At 45.8% G+C, this 20809-nt stretch overlaps 1 protein-coding gene across 11 annotated transcripts in view; it reads left to right on the top strand.

The window, feature by feature from the left end:
- The window catches only part of RUNX2 (RUNX family transcription factor 2), a 358973-nt gene that overhangs the window by 238619 nt on the left and 99545 nt on the right, over positions 1–20809 (top strand). For 6 of the 11 annotated variants that reach the window (XM_051855670.2, XM_070074037.1, XM_070074036.1 and 3 more), the window contains one exon: positions 486–4757. The exons of the other annotated variants lie outside the window; for them this stretch is intronic. In XM_051855670.2, the coding sequence (XP_051711630.1) occupies positions 486–964 (479 nt within the window). In that variant the 3' untranslated portion in view covers positions 965–4757. Of the gene's footprint in view, positions 1–485; positions 4758–20809 lie in introns of those variants that run through there. 11 annotated transcript variants of the gene reach the window in all.

Here is a 20809-nt window from a genome sequence, read left to right as displayed (position 1 = left end):
CCTTCATTGATGAAGGAGTCCTGCCAAGAGTACTAATCATAAAAATGGATCATTTTGGAATTTCTTTATATTGGGTTGAGAAAAATAAACTTGTCTGACTTAGTACAAATTTTACTTCAAATATCTGAAGTGCAACGAGAAGCAAAAAGAAAAAAAAATCAATGAGGATTTGGTCTTAAAGTCTGGTGAGTGAGCCCCTATGATGTGAGTGTTGGGTTGGTTCACACACAGGACCTAGCACACGATTGGGTTTTTAAAGCCCTTTGGGATTCTCCGGAGGTAAAGCACGAAAGGATAAATGCCGTTAAGACTGTCACATGGAAAAAACGAAGTCTGTCAAGTGACTGGTGCCTTTGAAAGTCTGTTTGTGGCTTGCTGTTCCTTTTTGGGAAAGCTAAAGTTTTCTTTTTCTTGTAAAAAATTCTATCATTATTTTAATTGATATTTACAGATTTTTTCCCCCCATCTTCTGTTGTAATTTTTAGGTGCTTCAGAACTGGGCCCTTTTTCAGACCCCAGGCAGTTCCCAAGCATTTCATCCCTCACTGAGAGCCGCTTCTCCAACCCACGAATGCACTATCCAGCCACCTTTACTTACACCCCGCCAGTCACCTCAGGCATGTCCCTCGGTATGTCCGCCACCACCCACTACCATACCTACCTGCCACCACCCTACCCCGGCTCTTCCCAAAGCCAGAGTGGACCCTTCCAGACCAGCAGCACTCCATATCTCTACTATGGCACTTCATCAGGATCCTATCAGTTCCCCATGGTGCCGGGGGGAGACCGGTCTCCTCCCAGAATGCTTCCGCCATGCAGCACCACCTCGAATGGCAGCACGCTATTAAACCCCAATTTGCCTAACCAGAATGATGGTGTTGACGCTGATGGAAGCCACAGCAGTTCCCCAACTGTTTTGAATTCTAGTGGCAGAATGGATGAATCTGTCTGGCGACCATACTGAAATTCCTCAGCCGTGGCCCAACAGTGGTCCAGCGGTATCTGGGGGCCACATCCCACATGTATCAATATATACATATATAGAGAGTGCATATATATGTATATCAACTATCTACAAAGTGCCTGTTTTTTTACAAGAGTTTTCATTCATTCACTCACTCATGATCTGACAGCCATAAGAGGGTAGAGATACTAGAAACAGAAGGCCCAAGAGAGACGATCATAATTGGGTTTCAGATCGTTTATTATTTAAGAAGTACTTTTGCAAAGAACAAACAAGGGAAAAGGTATTTTGTTGTTGGTGGTTTTTTTTTTTTTTTTTTTGGTCTGTTATCGTAAATAACCTGTTCCTTGGCCGATTCTGAGATGTGGCTTCCGGGCGCAGGAGGAAAATGAGCAAAGCTGCTTCCTCCCTGTGCTCAAAGCCTCATGGCCTTGGCCGGTGCTCTCTTCTGAGCAGCTGCAGAGCCAGGGGAGGCACAGGGAAGAGACAGGTAGAATGGATGTATCCCCCACAGCACTGCGTGTTTGCAGCGGCTGTCCTGGCTCTCGGCTCTGCTCACTCACAGACCTGTGCAGGTACTCATCTGAACTCTCTGGTTCAGTTTTTTTTTTTTTTCTTCCCCTTCTCTAAGAAAGTGACTTCAAAAATACTGATCAGGATAGAAGATTTTATTTTACTTTTTTATACTTTTTTCCCTTTTCCCATTTAGCCAAAAAGAAAATCCCATTCCTTAAAACTCCCCTTCTCCTATTATGCAAAACTAAAAATGGCAATACCTTATTATAGCCATAATGGTATAGATAGTGTTTGCGTTTGGCTGTGTGTTATTTGTTTTCTTTTTTTTTAAATTATGAATATGTGTAAAAATCTGAGGTAACTTGCTAACGTGAATGGTCATATAACTTTAAAGATATATTTATAATTATTTAATGACATTTGGACCCTTGAAACATTTCTTAGTGTATTGATATGTTGACTTCGGTCTCTAAAAGTGCTCTTTATTAAATAACAAATTTCTTCAGTGGGCTAGAGCCATATCTGAAATATTGCTAAGCAATTTCAGTTCATCCAGGCACAATGTGATTTTTAAAAATGCTTCCATCTCCAGATATTTTAGATGTAGCTTGTTTTTGTGATGTATGAAGGAAATGTTATGTTTAGTTCTTTCAGATCTCTGATTGCCTCTAACACAGCTTTTGCCTTTTAAAGCAATAATTAGGGATTTAAAAAGCAACTCATAGCCCTTTGTCACTCACATTGCCCTTTATCAGCATGAGATGCTGGAGTGATGTGGTTTCCTAATTTCTTTTGGATAATTATGACTCTTGTCATATAAAAAACACAAGCACAACTGAATTATTGACTGCAGAGAAACGTTCTGTGGTTTCCTAGTTAAGTAAAACTCTAAATCGCCAGGCTTCCTAGTGTAGACCCACACTAGTGTAGACCTAGTGTAGAGCCACACACATGGATAAAGGATCCATCGTAATATACATCGTACAGGAAAGCAGAATTGCACCAGGGATTCCTAGCCAACCAGCCTTACCAAGCAGTAGATCAGGGGAACCCAGATCAGCCTTACCCAAGGCCTGCCCCACTGGGCATGGCTTTCCACAGAATTTGCATTGAAAGGAGCAGAATGAAGCCATTGTCCCATGGGATTGGGTCCTCTGGATAGCAGCAGCCCAGTTCCTGCATGTAGCTGACCTGAGAGGACACAACGTCCAGCCTTTGATATCTATTTCTCACAATGGAGGGTCCAGGGAAGGCAAGGCTGTGGGGAGTTTGGTGTCTACTACTACTGTGTATGAATTTGAGTGAGAGCCCTCCTGTAGGATGCACTTTGACCACCTCGGAGCCCACATGGCAAATTCCCAAATGTGAATCCGTCATCCAAGCCAGGGTCATTTGATGACACCATCAGGCACGTCCCTGGCCCCTCACCAAAGATCAGGTCCCTTCCTGAACATGCTGTGTCGACCTAAGCAGGGCGTGCAGAGGTCCCCTCCAGCGCCCGTGTTCCTCAGCCATTCTGAAGCCCACCTTTGTAGGGCATTGCAGGGCAGTCTCTGGGGCAGCTGCACCTGTGCTTCCTGCCTGGGTGTCTCCCTTGGAATTTGTCCTGACTCTTGCCGATAACAATCGAGGGGAAACCAAACCAAACCAAACCAAACCAAATACTTTGCCTTCTAAAGGATGTATACCAAGTATGCTTAGATAAATAAGCCACTTTTCTATTACTTAAGATGGAAGTAGTAATTGATACTATTTATTTTTTGTGTGTGGTAGCTTGAAGCATGCCACTGTCCATTTATATGTAAGTGTGAAATATGTGTGTTTGTCTCAGCAGCACTTAAAAAAGCCAGTGTCTGGTTACACATTTCCAGTTTAATTAATTGACATAACCACCAGTGCCATCTGCACCCTATTTAATAAGAAAGGTACTCTACTTGTGCATTGTTTTTTAATGTTAAAGGGCTTTTTTAAGTTTACAGTACACATACTGAGTGACTTTAGGGATGCTCTAGTGTTGAAATGTTTAAATTAGAGTGGCTGCAGGCAGCAACCCAAAAACACTTTAAACGTTTTTTCCTTGGGAAAAATTCAAGCACTTCTTTCCTGCACCCTCACTCACCACTCCAATGGGCAATTGACATTTCTTAGAACAAATTCTGTCCTTTTTTTGCCTAGGGGTTAAACAATCTTTTCTTTTCCCTGAACCCTAGTTTGCACTTGGTGTCATGTATAAGATTTGTAATTTCAAGACCAAAGCAAAATCTTAGTCCTACTGTGGAACCATGTACTAGTCAACACTCTCTTTCCTTGGGGTTAGTGTGGTTTGTTAGGTAGCACAGATGTTGCTGGAACTTACAGCGTGACCAATGCAGTCTTTTTTTTTTTAATCCATTTCAGTTGCTCACAAATTTTAACCTATGTCAGTTTCCAGAACAGGTACCACAACTTTAAGCTGTAGATTAGTAGAAAGATATCCAGTCTAGAACTGAGAGACTCAACGGATTAAATCTCCTTTGCTCTTTAGACTGTCATGCCCCACCCACCTTAAGGGCCTCTTTTATAAATGAGCAGAGAAATCCATACTGTTAGGGACCCTCCATTGTAAATTCACAAGGGAAGAGATGTGTACTGGCTTCAAGGGTCCCCTCCATATTAAGGAAAGGGACTGACCCAGAATCTGGGTTAAAACATGGGAATACAAAGCATTAGCAGAGGTGATAATTACACCATGGTATTGAAGGAACAATAATAAAATAAAAGATGACTCTTCCAAACCTTGAATTTGTTGTTCTTAAAAAGATAATGCATTTTAAAAAAAATATTTTCTATGTGAGAATTTTTAGGTGTTTGTTTACTTCATGTTTACAAATAATTGTTTGCTTTTTAATGCAGTACTTTGAAATATATCAGCCAAAACCATAACTTACAGTAATTTCTTAGGTATTTTGAATAAAATTCCAGTTTTTGGATATGCTTTACCATTCTTAGATTTCTGTGGAACAAAAATATTTGTAGCATTTTGTGTAAATACAAGCTTTCATTTTTATTTTTTTCCAATTGCTATTGCCCAAGATTTGCTTTCCATGCACATATTGTACAAATTCTGCTTTGTGCCACAGGACATGATTGTGGATGAGTTTACCCTTAACTTCAAAGGGACTATTTGTATTGTATGTTGCAACTGTAAATTGAATTATTTGGCATTTTTCTCATGATTGTAATATTAATTTGAAGTTTGAATTTAATTTTCAATAAAATGGCTTTTTTTGTTTTGTTATGTGTGTACCTTGGGTCTTTTCTCATCCGCGGTTTCTTTTCTAGTCGACACCTACTCCTGCCTACACCTGGGTACTTACTGGTCTTAGGACTTGCCAGGGCTGGGTAAGAGCAGAGATCCTATTTTCAGTGGTGAGAGGGAAAACAGTCTTGGTAAGCGCTGTGTCTTCTTGCTTTGTTCCACTTCTAGAGAGGGGAGGGTGAGGAATCTGACAAGGGAACAATGCTCACCCCATCCGTGGGTAAAGCACTTTGTTCCAACTCAGGGACCAGGCAGGGGATATAAACGGCAGCCTTGATGGTTTTGTGATTCTGATCTCTGGGAACATGAACAGGGCCCAGCAGAGGAACCCCTGTCTGTAGACAGCAGGTCTCAGACAGCCCTGACCTAGCAGGCAGGCTACTTCCCTCCTACATATCTTTTGGATTCTTAAAAATAAAGTCAACCAAAGCCCAAAGATGAGTAAAAATGACGCTTGCCCTGGATCGCCTTAGCATCAGAACAATCCTGCCAGTGAATGCAGCTGTGGTTTGGAAATGGGTTTTCCTCAGCCATCATTTATTCTCAGTAAGCCCCTCCCCTTGCAGTAAGGTTGAGGGCCTAGGGTACCGCGGTCACCGTCTTGACTTCCTGTGCTGGTGGTGTACTTTGGCTTTATTGCAGTTCTGAAAGAGGGACCCAGGAACCCGTGGTGCAGAGCAGCTCCGTCCCTGGCCAAGGGGCCCACATCATGCTGCGAGTTAGGGGGCCTCCCTCAGAGCATGTGCTCTGTCTCAACCCCCAGCACTGCTGTCTGAGAAATCTTGGGAACAGCCGACTCCCAAGAATAGGAACAGTGCAAGTACTTGGGTGGGCTTAGGACAGGGAACTCGTTTGCAGCTTCTTTGAAGATGTATGTTTATTTATTAAAATTAAGCATCTGGGTGACAAAAGCATCCACAAGGGAGGTGGGCACAATGGTTTTCTTTCCCTTTCCATCTTTGTCCAGAAGCATAGTTTGGGGCCAACCACTTTACTCCTCTGAGCCTTAGATTCTTGGTTCATGAAAAAGTGTTGGGCTAGACATTGGCACTCTTTTTGTTGTTGTTATTATTTTAAAGATTTATTTATTTATTTGAAAGAGAGAGAGAGAGAGAGAGAGAGCTTCCATTAGCTGGTTTACTTTGGCTGGGCCAGGCTGAAGCCAGGAGGAGCTAGGGGCTTCTTTAGACCTTGGCACTCTTGGCATATCAGACTAGATGGCTCACGGTTGTGTGTGGCGAAGGCGCTGCCCTGTGCACTGTAAGATGTTTAGCATCACCCATGGCCTCTACCCACTAGATGTTGGCAGCATCTCCTCAGACCTTACAACTAAACATGTCTCCAGACATTGCCAAATGTCCCCTGGGCGTGTGCGTGTGGGAGAGCAAAGCAAGATTGACCACTGATGGTGAACCAGGGGACTTGAGGCTGTCTCTGAATTCTTTAGGTCAGGTGCTACTAGCAGAGCTGACTCGGAAGTACACTGCTCGTTAAAACAGGGCAGCCCGCCAGGCAGAATGCCAAAGGGCTGCCCACTGAAGGCTGTACCTCTGCCTTTGCGTGAGTTACTGTGAAGGATTCTGCTGGCTTTCTGATCTGTGCCTCTTTTGCCTTGCCCTCCGCATCACAGGCTCCGCAGCCTGTGAGCCCCACAGCTGTGTGGCTGTGTTGGGCCCGGGCTCCTCTGTTTCTCACGGAAACGCCAGGAGGAAGAAGAAAGCAATTTCTCCAGTGGTTGTGACCCCTTGGATCCCCCGTCCCCCAAATATTTAATAATCAGACATTTCTGCGAGAGTGGGTGTTTCCTGTTAACTCAATCCCAGCCGAGACTGGCCCAATAAACACCTCAGCTCTCTGTTGCAGAGTTTATTTGGCTGGGAAATGGGTATTGCCATGTAAACAGGAAGCCCCCTGAAGTTATTATCTACAGATGTGGTTGAAGAGCCACATGTTTATATTTATGAGATTTGAAAACAGTCTGAAAGGCAAGGAAGGATGTAGGGGAAGCCCTCATTCACAGTCAGTGAGAGCAGGTCCTGCAGATCTTCGAGAGTTGCTTTTTCCTTCCCTCTGAAAAGGAGTGAACAATAGTGACATAGCCAAGAGCTGTGGCAGAAAATGGAGTTTGTTTCATGGAATCAAACACCCCCACAGAGAGGATCGGATTAACAAAAAGCTTTCTGTTACAACTTTTTGAAAATCATCTTAAATATTGGTTCTAGGAAACAACAGTTTGGGGCATCTAAAAAGGTACGGACGGGGCTTATGATGACACTGTCACAGTCTCTTCAGGTTTTCCAGGGAAGCGGGGGACTACTCTTCTGACTGCACTGTATGGGAGAGTATGGGCCAGCTCACCTTTAAAATCCTGGGCAAGCTCATACGTTTGATCCTGTAGTCAGTTCCTAAGGGGCTAAGCTTTCTCAACCATGCCATGAATGTGCAGGTGATAAGACACTCGGTGTACATGCCAGGGCTGTACACTCTGGCTATATTCCAAATTGCTCTCCACCCACCTCCTCCTCCTTCTTTGACTTGCTCTTTGCACCTGGAGAAGGTGCTTAAAAAGGTCAGGTAAGATCCAAGGCATGGAGAGCTAGTACTCTGTATTGAAATTACAGGCTCTGAGCAAAGGCCAAAGAATCGCTCCCCTCGTCACCACCATTCCTAGGCACCCTGATAAACCTCTTGGTGACTTCCCAGGGCTTTCTCAGTAGTAGCTAATAAATCAGAAGGCTTTGGAAATGAACTTTAGAAAAGCTAAGAATCAAAACTTAACAAAGAAAAGGACCCACTGAAGATGCAAGGGTGTGTGTGGGTGTGTGTGTGTGCGCGCACATGGGCAGGTGGTCTTGCTTGTGTGTGTGTATGTACTCAGGCACACTTGAAGGGAGTTGCAGTGGAGGAGGGGGTGGGAGGATAGAAGAGGGGTGGGAGGGGACGGCTGAGCATTCATTCAGGAAAAGATGAAACCCATGGTCCCAACACTAGTGCTCCTGGCACAGCATCCCTGCCTCAGTTCCTTATTCCTGCAGTGTCAGGGGACACTGGCTGCTCCTTGAGAGGACGACTAAGACAGCAAGGTGAAGCTGCCATTTAAGAAGAGGTTATTGATTTTTCTAAAGCTTCTGTTCCTAAGCTTGCGACTCCAGCAAGCCCTGCTTTAGGTGCAGCCAGTTGGAAGGCAGAGAGATCAAATTTGTGGAAACGCACTTAGCTTTTACTAAAACTTATTCTAATGCATTCTCCTATTATCCTGTTGCAGTGGTGTGGAGCCACTTAGAGAGATTTTTAAAACAGTTGCTTTATGTTTTCCCGTTGCAACCATAGTGCACTTCTTGATGGCTATCTGTTCTTCACATCATTCTGTCCCGCTTCACAGCTGACTGACACAGAGAGAATTTCCCCCACCTGCCATTCTCATAATAAGGCGAGAATATATAGCAGTATACTGGGGAGAAAAAAAAAAACCCAAACCCAAACCTCCAAACCAAATTCTTCCACACAAGGCCTTCAAGGAGTGGTTCTTCTAGTAGCAACATTAAGTGGTGCCAGAACATAAAAATGCAACCATGTCTCGTGGCTGTGTGCTGCTGAGGTCAGAGAAGTTTCTCCTAGAGACCGGGACTGCTGCAATTAGCCAGGATGTGCAAACACAAGTGGCATGGAGGTAGGCTTGGTGGAATTCGACCTGTAGTATACTGTCAGAGCTTAAGGGTGTTTTTGAGAGATGGGGATACCAAGAACCCCCAAAACACAATTGGGTGTGGTGGGTTGATGTCACCATGCAGTTATTATTTAAAAACAAAAAGCAGATAGCAAAGCCATGTGACATGTAATAGTGGGAGTATTAATAAAATGGCCTTATACTTCAGGTCTCTTTTGACATCTTTTCCTTCCTAAATCATGCTTTTGTTTTTTCTCTTTTTTTTCTTTTTTCTATAATTCCATCCCCCCCTCTGGCCATGAAACCTCTTTGAGCAGTTTCACTTTCTGTTTCTCCTCATTCTTCTGCCCCAAAATGAGAGGAGCTCTCTGTAGGATCACTACATGTCCCAGGAGTGCCTTAACTGGATTCTGTTTTCTCAAAGTCACATAATATTTAAAATCATGAAAATCACAATGACCTTACTGCTTTTTTAGCAGAGTACATAAAGAGGCTATGGACTTTATGGAGAAAAAAAAACCTGACTTTCTATGGAAATTTTATTGGTGAGTTCACAGATGAGAAACGCAGAGATTATTATTGAATGTAATTTTCAGCCACACCTTCTAGAAGGCACACTGAGAACCCTGGTTGTGTGGGGGAAGAGATTGGTGGGCATGAGAGGAGTGACACACCCAGAGAGGAAGCAAGCGCCAGACTCCAGCAAAAGAGTTAAGTGGTGAATAGGAACTGAGTTCTTTTTTTTTTTATTAGCTAATAAAACCTCTTAAGGTTTTTCATATTATATGGTTCCTCTAGGCTCCTAGCCCAATGCTTAAAAAAAGAAAAAGACAAAAACAACAACAAAAAGCTGGAGCCTAAATACCAATGCAGTCCCAGTCTTGTTTACTTTTTCATTTCCGCAGTTGTAAAAAAAATTCCTCTGGTAGTTCAACTTTATCACACTGCAGGAACAGATCTGGCTTGAACAACTCCAGTGATTCCTGCCTCCCAGTGAAAGGAAAAAGTGTGTCTGTCTCTCCCTGTCGGTTTCAGAAAAAGGGGACCAAGTGATGGACACATCGGGAAATTTTCAAATGAAACAGAGGTGGAGGAGGGAGAGCAGAGACCGAAGCGAAACACATCTCCGGAATCCAGAATGCAAATGATCTCTGTCCTTGGATTGCCAGCGGTGCTGTTCTCCCAACAGAGCAGGATGTTCTTGTTTTTAATAATAGCCAGACCAGATGCTAACTTCTCCCCGGCCACATGCTGTATAAGTGAGAAGGCAAACAGCTGATTCCTGTTAAGACGAACACCAGGAGAATAAGCCAGAAAGTATGAGAATTCTCCGGAGGTTTTTGCTTTGTAAACCCCCGTTTGGCAGAAAGATCACAGAATCCGAACTGAAAACACGGTGCGTCCCCTCCGCAGCCCTTCCTCGGCCGGGCTGCTCGCTCGGGGCCATGGGGCCTCTCCTTTGCCATCCAGGCCTTTTCCAAGTTATCTGGAGGACCGGTTTGCAGGTTTCCCAAGAGGCAAAGTCAGAAGCCCGAGCCCTTTGACTTACAATGACTGTAGAAAAATACTCATCAATAGGAGGGATTTTTTGACTTGCTCCTTGCCATAGAAAATAGTGAAATCCTGAACGTGAGCCAATAGTGTAAAATGGCATCTTTGTTCCATCTTTCTCACTCCCTCCTTTCTCCTGTCAGACTTCATCCAACCTGTCAGTTACTATTTTGTTCTAGAATATGCCACACATACATGATGCTGCCTTCTTCGTTGCAGGGAGCGGCCACGGCCGGCGTGGGGCTCCGTGGGGTCAGGCTGACCACAGCAGATGGTGACGAAGCGGCACGCTTCTGCTGGCTCATGCCACCCTGGAGCGCTGCAGTGGTGTCCCTGGAGAGCAGGAGTGCCCTGTGGCGGGGATGGATAGAGTGGACCTGTCGTCTGGTCGCCCCTTGGGGCTTTGTTCCCAGAGCATCAGGAGAGTGAGGGAGAGAGAAGGATCTGGTGTTAGGAGACGGTTGAGAGGCTCACCCCTAAAGAATCCATCCCCAAAGCTCGCTTTGCTTTCCTGTGTACTTCACACCATCCCCCTGAGCCCTCTGACTTCCCTTCAACAGGTCCACCCATGCCCTTGCAGTGCAGAAAGGGCCCACTGCTTGTTCCTCACCGCTCGCCTCCCCTCGGCTGTCCTCCTCATCCTCTTGGCCCCCGTCTCACCAGGATGAACGTCCTGGGGGAGAGTGGAGCAGGGACTCAGATGCTTCTCCTTCTTGCTCTTGCGGTGGCTCCAAAGAGCAGTGCTTTCATTCCCCTTTGGGCAAAAGACTTGGCGCCAGCAGGCTCACCGTATAGGGGCCTGGCACTTTATGTAGCATTTCACTGCCTTTTCTCAGTCTTCCCAGCAACGACTGCTTCTGTCCCCATTTTACTGACAGGAAACAGAGGTTGCAGCTTGTTCAAGGTTACCCGGATACTAAGACTCAAGCCCGATTCCAAGGACTGTGTTCCTAGGCTAACCCTTTGGACCCAGGCTTCTTTATCCTTTGCAGAAATGAAGGCTATGGGCCACGCCGCAGCTCACTTCTGCCTTCGCCTCCGCCTGCGGCGCCGGCCCCCTGGGTTCTAGTCCCGGTCGGGCACTGGAGTCTGTCCCGGTTGCTCCTCTTCCAGTCCAGCTCTCTGCTGTGGCCAGGGAGTGCAGTGGAGGATGGCCCAAGTGCTTGGGCCCTGCAGCCACATGGGAGATCAGGAGAAGTACCTGGCTCCTGGCTTTGGATCAGTGCAGTGTGCAGGCCATGGCGGCCATTTGGGGGGTGAACCAACGGAAAAAGGAAGACCTTTCTCTCTGTCTCTCTCACTGTCTAACTCTGCCTGTCAAAAAAAAAAAAAAAAAAAAAAAAGAAAGAAAGAAAATAAATAAAGGCTATGATAAGAGGTAAACGATTTAATGAGGGGAGGACATGCCTAGCCAAGTGTCTCCTTGTAAGAGATGTAAACTAGATGGTAGCTATTATTATTATAATAATTAAGAGGATTATTTTTAAAAAAACACTAATAAAATTTGCAATTAGTTTGAATCACAATAGAGCTGGAGCCGCAAGTGGAACAGTTTTTTAGCAATACCATTTTAACACGTTTAAAAATGTTGCTCCTTGAAAGTGATGTTTTTCTATTTTCTAAACTATTTTTCTGTGAGGAGCCCAGAGGTATCAGCATGTAAGCCATAAAATATAAAACACATCGAAGCTTTCAGGAACGTTGACCCTACCCTGGTCCCAGCCTCTGATCCAGAGCCTCTCTCAAGGTTTTCCATTTTGATGCGTTGGGTTTCAGGTAAACACTGCCCTGGAAGAGGTATGATGGGACTTCATTTGGCAGCCTTGGCCTCATATTATGAGAAAGGCCTAGGCCAAGAAACTTCTGTCCATTTCAACCCCACTTTTCCATAAAGGGTTGTGGGCTCCTCCTTGCCACCTGATGACAGGGCAGACCCTGGCCCCACCTTTTCTGGAGTGGCAGTGCAGTGGAGTAGAAAGAGCTGATCCGGAAAGCTTGAGGCCAGCTGGAAGTGGAACTTCCGGGGCAGGCAAGGCTCTCTGCTTGTGTGCATGGGCCTGCAGGGTCCCAGGGATGGGGCATCATCACTTAAGTCACTCGGAATGAAGAAGCGCATTTCTCTCTGAGGATCTTAAAGCACTTTAAAGGCCATTTTTCTTAAATGTACTTTATATGGAATTAATTTCTCATTGTACTAAAAGTCTAGATAATAGAAATGAGCTCTCTCTCTCCCATCTTGTGTACCTTGTTTTCTTTTTTCTCTCCACAAATACTTACTGAACATCTACTGTAGCTACAGCAATATTTACCACCGGTAAGAAGCACATTGGAAAGTATTTGCGTTCATCTTAATCCGTCTCCATAGGAGAGGTTTCTGTCATGCTGTTCTTTAAGCAAATTCAGATTGCCAAAAAAAAAAAAAAAAAAAAAAAAAAGAGGTTAAAAAGTTAGCAATTAGTTTGTAGTAGGGAGATTTTTTAGATAGTTTTGACTTCTGTTTATAGCCAATTTCATTTCCATTTCTCATTTCCTAAACCACTCTGATATTTATCAGGTACTTAGCATCTATTTTTAGTCACACAGGCCTTTCTTTCTACCACATTTTTGGATGGCATGGTGTTAAACAGTGAGTGATTTCTTTATATTCAGAGGAGCAAAACCTGCCAATTGTACAATTAAACATTCACATAGTGACTTATGGTATTGCCATCCATCCAGAACTGTGCCATCACCTTGATGTCTGAGGGTGTATCTCATTTCAGTTATATTTTGCAGTTCTCTGCATAATAGTAAATGCATTTCTACACAACAAAAAAGCTGTCTTTCTAGTCTTTCTTCTCTGTTATTGCAGCAATGTAACCAACCCTACTTGAAGAGGTTGAGCCATGTATTGAAATGGGGACAACAGAAGTGGGCAAAAAGATGTGCACTGCAGATTCTTAACCCCTGCTAATGAGATGTGTGACTTGAGAAAGCCACTTGACTCCCCTTGACCTTCTCCTGAATGTGAATCATGATACGTTGCCTACCAGCTAGTGTGTGGAGGTATCATGCAGCTCCTGCCTATAGGTTTGCAATGGAGAAATTATGGTGAGTGCAAGAGGTAGCTAGGGTCTGCCTAGCGTTACAGGAGAGAATGGGGTCTATTGTTTCTCACCAAATGGGCAAAAATGGCCATTTTATGGTGGATGAGGAAGTGGAATCCCAGAGAGGTCAAATCGCTTATATGAGATCACACTAGATGGATGATGGAAAGTCGAGGGTTAGGACGTCTGTTTCAAAGCAATCCTTATACGCGTTCCCTGGAAGAGCCATTTCCTTCTTTTCTGACAGTAGCATCTTCCTCAATATATTTTCATTAAGCACTTACTTTTCTTGGTCTCATGAACCTATTAACCTTTTGTTATAAACTCAGACAAACTGATTCATTAAATCGTTCTTAGACTCATATAAATTCATTTCTAGTATACTTACCCCATACCATGTTTCAGCTAAACTTCTTAAAGAAGAACTGTTGTATGTTACTTTAAAAAACTTGTAGGCAGGCCGGCGCCGCGGCTCACTAGGCTAATCCTCCGCCTGCGGCACCGGCACACCGGGTTCTAGTCCCTGTTGGGGCACTGGATTCTGTCCCGGTTGCCCCTCTTCCAGGCCAGCTCTCTGCTGTGGCCCAGGAGTGCAGTGGAGGATGGCCCAAGTGCTTGGGCCCTGCACCCCATGGGAGACCAGGAGAAGCACCTGGCTCCTGGCTTCGGATCAGTGCGGTATGCTGGCTGCAGCGCAACGGCCGCGGCGGCCATTGGAGGGTGAACCAACGGCAAAAGGAAGACCTTTCTCTCTGTCTCTCTCTCTCACTGTCCATCCTGCCTGTCAAAACAACAACAACTACAACAACAACAACAAAACACTTGTAGGCTAAGTTAGTATACCAGGCCTGACTTGGTAAGTGAGACATTCAGCCTAAGAATGTCAACGCTACTCCTTGGACAAAGATAACCCATCTGTTGGCAACATGCTTCAAGTTGACAAGAGAACTTTTCTCAGCCAGGCCCCTTGCTCTCAATGCTAAGGAAAGATGAAATTATTTGTTTCATATGACATCCTAGATGCCTAAACAAGTGGAACCCTAACAGCTAATTTTGAGAAAAGACTTCATCTCAATCGTACCTTTTCTCTGCTTGCTACCTGAATTACCTATAACCAATATCTCTTTAGTTGAGAACCTGGAAGCAGAGAACCATGTTAACAAGGCAACAACAGGCCGGCGCCGTGGCTCACTAGGCTAATCCTCTGCCTGCGGCGCCAGCACTTCGGGTCTAGTCCCGGATGGGGCGCCAGATTCTGTCCCAGTTGCTCCTCTTCCAGTCCAGCTCTCTGCTGTGGCCCGGGAAGGCAGTGGAGGGTGGCCCAAGCACTTGGGCCCTGCACCTGGCTCCTGGCTTCGGATCGGCGCTGTGCCACCCGTGGCGGCCCTTGGGGGGTGAACCAATGGAAGGAAGACCTTTCTCTCTGTCTCTCTCTCTCTCTAACTCTGCCTGTTAAAAAAAGAGAAAACAACAACAACAAGGCAACAACAGAGCAACAGAGCACACAGGTATTAAGTGTAGACAAAATTGGGGCTGGCGCTGTGGCTCACTTGGTTAATCCTCCGCCTGCGGCGCTAGCATCCCATATGGGCGCTGGGTTCTAGTCTCGGTTGCTCCTCTTCCAGTCAGCTCTCTGCTGTGGCCCGGGAGGGCAGTGGGGGATGGCCCAAGTGTTTGGGTCTCTGCACCTGCATGGGAGACCGGGAGGAAGCACCTGGCTCCTGGCTTCGGATCAGCGCAGCACCGGCTATTGCAGCCACGTGGGGAGTGAGCCAAAGGAAGGAAGACCTTTTTTTCTGTCTCTCTCTTTGTCTATAACTCTACCTGTCAAAAATTAAAAAAAAGTGTAGACCAAATCTATAACCTAGTTAATCATCTGACCCCTGTTTGATAATAGACATAACCATCATGGTGCTGATGAGACCCCAGTGCTAAGGCATTTGCAGGATGAAAGGAGATGGAAGGCTGAGAGGAGGAGGGACTTGTAGCAGCTTCCCCCTATCCCTTCACAGAACAGTTGTCATTGCTTTGGTTCAGGTCCCAGCTCTAGCCTGATCTGAAGGGAGGTATTGCAATGTCCTTCATTTAGTAAATATTGTTTGGACACCTACTAGAAGTGATGGAAACAGAAATGTATGAGACACATTCCTTCCCTCAAGAAGCTCACCATCTGCTCAGGGAGACAGAAATATTAACTCCTATGGTGCAGCAGGTGCCATATCAGAGATGTGAACCAAAGGCAGTGGAGGCCCAAGAAGGCAGCAACTCCCAGGACAGGCAGCAAGATGACATTGGAGCTGAGTCTGGAAGGAGTCACTCTTTGCCAGTCTGGATCCAGCACTCTGCTGATGCAGCTCTACATCCCCCCGCAGTACAGTACCTGGCAGTAGACAAATACCTTCACCTTGGAGCTCGCATGCATAGCTCTTCAGAAAGAGAGAAGGGGCAGGTGTTTGGTGCAGCTGTTAAGGCACTTCTGCTACCAGCCTCCTGCTAATGAGCACCGTGGGAGGCAGCAGCTCAAGTACTTGGCTCCCAGCAACTCACGTGGGAGACCCAGATTGGTCTCAGCCTGGTCCAGCCCTGGCAATGTTGCAGACGTTTGGGAAATGAAGCAGCAGATGGAAGCATGGAAGATCTCTCCTTTTCTCCCCGCCCCCTCTTTCTGCCTTTCAAATAAATAAATAAATAAAACTTTAAAATGAAGAAAACAATCAGTAGAAACATCTATGTTATCAAAATACATAACATGAAAAAGAGAATGTGGGATTTTAATGTTCACAAGAGGCTATAGATAGAAAAATGATAAGATGATGGCATAGAATATTAACTTTTGAGCAGAGGGTGTGGAAGTTTGCTATCCAGTTGCCAGCCCTGCACCTACTATCATGTGAATTGGAGTCTCCTTGGGACTCAGTGAAGGATAATTTTGACCCCCAGGGCCCTTCGGTGTTGAGCAGAGGTGGGTGATAAGCCTAAATAGTGGGGGTAAGTTTGCACCTTGCAAGGTTGCATACTCAAAGAGCTTCACAAGACCTATCCCCATGAATGACCCTAAGTAATATATTTTTTAAAGATTTATTTATTTATTTCAAAGTCAGAGTTAGACACAGAGAGGAGAGGCAGAGATAGAGAGGTCTTCCATCCACTGGTTCACTCCCCAGTTGGCTGCAACAGCTGCAGAGGCCCAAGGACTTGGGCCATCCCCTACTGCTTTCCCAGGCGATAGCAGAGAGCTGTATTGGAATTGAACCAGCACCCACATGGGATGTCGGTACTGCAAGCGGTGGCTTCACCTGCTACGCCACAGCACCAGCCCCCCTAAGTAACATTTTTTTTTTTTTTGACAGGCAGAGTGGACAGTGAGAGAGAGAGACAGAGAGAAAGGTCTTCCTTTGCCATTGGTTCACCCTCCAATGGCCGCCGCGGCCGGCGCGCCGCGCTGATCCGATGGCAAGAGCCAGGAGCCAGGTGCCTTTCCTGGTCTCCCATGGGGTGCAGGGCCCAAGCACTTGGGCCATCCTCCACTGCACTCCCTGGCCACAGCAGAGAGCTGGCCTGGAAGAGGGGCAACCGGGACAGAATCCGGCGCCCCGATCGGGACTAGAACCCGGTGTGCTGGTGCCGCAGGCGGAGGATTAGCCTAGTGAGCCGCGGCGCCGGCCTAAGTAACATTTTAAAACAGGATCTTGGGGTCCTCTCTGCCCACCCCTCCAGACCTCTGTTTGGAGGCCTAACAGACCTCACACCAGGCTCTTCTCTCCCAAATCCACCCCGGCTAACGCTGTACTGTGGCCTGCCCCTTTTGAAGAATGAACCTGTGCTGACTCTTACCACTGAGAAGTGAGTGTATTTGCTTTTCAAGGGAAGTTTGCTGAAACCACCAAAACCTCGTCTGCAAAGCCTCAGCCTGCTGAAAGGGCAGGAACCTTCCCGGGGACCTCTGCCATCCCTCACCTCCCATCCTGGGCTGTGCCTCCTTGCAGGCTGCTCTTCTCCGCCCAGCTGAAGCCAGTCCTCACTCCTCTCTCTCTGCCTCTTGCCCAGGCACCACACCCAGATCCCTGAAGCAAGGGAGGATCTGTACCCTTAGCCACTGTGGGTTAAGGTGAATGTGAGAGTGAGTCCTGGTTTTACCTGGGGCCCATTTTGGGGCCTTGCGTTTCTTTCTGTCTTTGTGAGAGTGCATTGATTGATTAATGGAATCTTTATTAGAGTTATTAGAACAAATAAATCACATGCACACACACATAAATCCATCTGTACCCCTCCCAAACCACTGGCTGGTGAAATGAGTTCTATTTCCAGCCCTGACGTCTTGCCAGTTTGTCATTCTCCTTCCTGGCCACATCAGGTTCCATCGGGTTTGAGTTTATTGGCTGCACAGTGAAGTTTATGTTGTCACAGAAATTAGCTTTGATGGACAGGGATATGGCCAGGGGATCAGGAGAGCTCGGCAGCCTCGTGGTGCTGGCATGGCTGAGATGATAGGGTGCCTGGAGCCCTCTCCAAGAAAAATCAAAGCTGGCTCTTTGCAGCAGCAAACGAGTGCAACAAGACACTCCTGAGGGACGGGAGCCTGGACGTGATTGTGAGCCGTCCAGTTCCCATTCCCCCCCCCCCCCACCCTCCCCCTTCCTCCCTAACCCCTCAGTGCCAAAAATCCTTCCCCGCGCAATAGAGGCAGGGCCTGAAGGCCCAAGATTAAGCCGCGCTCTTCTGCAGTTCGTGGTTAGCTTTCGTAGGTTCTTGGCTGTTTGACAACGTTGGATAATAATTCAATATTTCTTACTGAAATACTTGACCTTATTGTTAGCTTTTGTGACAAGGGGAATTTAAAGGAGCTGCAAAAATGCAAGCAAGTGTGGCTGAAAAAGGCCAGGGTATGCCACTGAGTAGCGAACAGTTTCTTTTTCTGACATCTATAAAATTTAGGTGAAAACAGGTCAACATTGATCTTGGCAAATGGGAGAGCCAGTTCTATTGTTAGCAAATGAGCTTCAGGTATAAATGTAAGTTTGGTTCAATCAAAACCACATTTGGTCTTAAGAGACATGCTTTCTATATTTTTTTTAAAAAAGAGCTTATTTGTATCGACACATAAAGTAAAAATACTCCTTGGCCAAAAGGATCATTTTCTAAGTACCAGATTGACTGGTTGAAGTACAAGATGAGACCCTTTTAATTTTATTTTTCCACTTGTGGGGTGCACACTCCCAGCATCCTCTCTTTTTATTGTGAATTGGCAAGGGCTGGTGAAGACGAAAGTTTTACATTAAGAAAACTCCTGCATTACCTGACATGGGGACTTATTGCCATCTGTTAGCTAGTGATTGAGAAAGAAATAAAGTTAAAAGATTCAAATATATAGCTCCCCAGATTTGGTCTGAGTCTTGCAGTCATGTTTATGATCTCCCCTCAAGAGCCTCACATGATATATTTGAACTCACAGAGGAGGTACATAAGAGAAGTTTAGGCACTTGTCAAATCTAGACCATGGAGGGTTAGTTAATTTTATCTTCCCGGAAAACTCACTGAACTTATTTTTTAAAGTTTTTGTTGATTTGAAAGGCAGAGAGAGAGAGAGAGAGAGGGAGTGAGGGAGAGAGAGAGAGAGAATGAGAATCTGCAATTCATTGGTTTGCTTCCTAAATGTCCACCATAGCCAGGGCTGGGCCATGCCAAAGCCAGGAGTCAGGAACTCCATTGTGTTTCCCACATGGGTGGCAAGAACTCAACTACTTGGGTCATCATGTGCTGCCTTCCAGGTGCATTAGCAGGAAGCTGGATTGGAAGTGGAGACAGGACTCAATTCCAGGAACTCCTGTATGGGATCTGGGCTCACAAGTGGCAGCTTAACCTGATGCACCAGCTCAATGATCTTATTTTCTCTATGTCCTGGAATCATCTGAAGTCCCTGTCCTGCTAGGAACTGGAACAACCATAGAATGGCAGAACTGCTTCTTCTCCCACAATCTGATCCCATTAGCAAATGAGGACACTAAGATTTGAGTCAAATGTGTGCTGGTTAATAGGATTCTAGAAGGGCTTACTCTTCCTTAATGAGAGATAGAGAGGGAGAGAGAGATGAAATTCACATAGCAAAATTAACCATTTTACAGTGAACAGTTTAAACTAATCATGTTAAAGTGAAGGATTCCATGGCAACCTCTCTCTAATTCCCAAACACTTCTATCACCCCCAAGGGAAACCCTGAACCCATTAAGCAGTTGTTGCATAGTCCCACTGTAGATCCTTTTTTTTTTTTTTTTTTTTTTTGAGCTCAAGTTTGTCTGGTTTGCTTGGTTTTCACAGAACGTCCTGTTAGGGCTGCACAATTTTCAGGAAGAAATTACTCTATCTCCAGATAGAACTGGGAGATGAGAGAGAATATTTCTTGTGGGGAGGGGTAGAGGAACTGGGCTGGGACCTGGATGAAGCACTTGAGAGACAGGGTCTGGAATCTCACAATAACATGGAATCAACAACTTTCTGGACCAGAGAGGACCATCTGTTGGGGTAGCTACTCTTTCTGCAGCAGATTTTTGGTCTCCTGCTGAGGTGATGATCCCTTGAAAATTCTCAGCATTCTCATTCTCAGGCATCCCGCCTCCCATCCAGGAGGCATCTTCCTCCTTTAATTTGTGTTGGGAGGCATCCAAGTCTGGCACCAGGCAGGCCCCAGTCTCAAAGCTCGGACGTAGTATAGGCTCACCCAGGTCTAGAAAGAACTCTCTCCGGGATGCTAACTGCAAACTGTCTCCTTCAATACCCATCATTCCACCAGATAATCATTCGCAAATGGCAAACAATAATAAAAGCTTTCCTCTGTTTTGCTTCCAAGTGTCAACGTACCTACACAGGCTGTCAATGCGTATGTGAATTGCCTGTTGAAGACAAAACCTGGGGAGCATTGAGTATGCTCGGGACAGACCAAGAACTGCCTCAGGTTGCGTTGCACACACTCTGTGGGAATGGGGGCCCAAGCCTGGTCCAGCAGCAGCAGATCTGGATTTTTTTCCCAACCTGCATCTGGAGAGGTTCAGCAGGTGGCCTCTCCCTGGCCAGGTTCCTTGCAAATCTAAGGGTAGCTTAGAGCCTGGACTGAGACAGGCCTGGGGGAAGCCCAAGGCTGGTTCTGGCTGCTGAAGATGAGTGACTTAATTCTGAAAGAATGATCCTGAATCTTTAATCCCAGGAGGAAAAGGAGGCTGCCCCTTTCTGGGTACACAGAGACCTGAGTCTCATTGTGACCCCTCTTCATGGAGTGTCTATTTTTGAAGAGACAGTGGGGGAGGGGCATGGAATCTAGGATAAGGTTTAGTGATTTTTTAAAAAAATATTTTATTTATTTGTTTATTTGAGAGGTAGAGTTACAGAGAGAGAGAGAGAGAGAGAGAGAGAGGTCTTCCATCCACTGGTTCACTCCCCAAATGGCCGCAACAGCCAGAGCTGGGCAGATCTGAAGCCGGGAGCCAGGAGCTTCTTCCAGGTCTCCCACATGGGTGCAGTGTCCCAAGCACGTGGGCCATCTTCTCCTGCTTTCCCAGGCCATAGCAGAGAGCAGGATCAGAAGAGGAGCAGTGCCCTTATGGGATGCCGGTGCTGTAGGCAGAGACTTGGTCCACTACACCACAGCATTGACCCCAAGGTTTAATATTTTAATTGTTAACTAATTGCAACCTTTTTAATATTAAAATACAAGTACATAAACTATAGAATGCAGT

The sequence above is a fragment of the Oryctolagus cuniculus genome, chromosome 5, assembly GCF_964237555.1.
Source record: "Oryctolagus cuniculus chromosome 5, mOryCun1.1, whole genome shotgun sequence".
NCBI lineage: Eukaryota > Metazoa > Chordata > Mammalia > Lagomorpha > Leporidae > Oryctolagus > Oryctolagus cuniculus.
The sequence above is the reverse complement of the archived record's forward strand: the minus strand, read 5'-3'. Positions and strand labels throughout refer to the sequence as shown.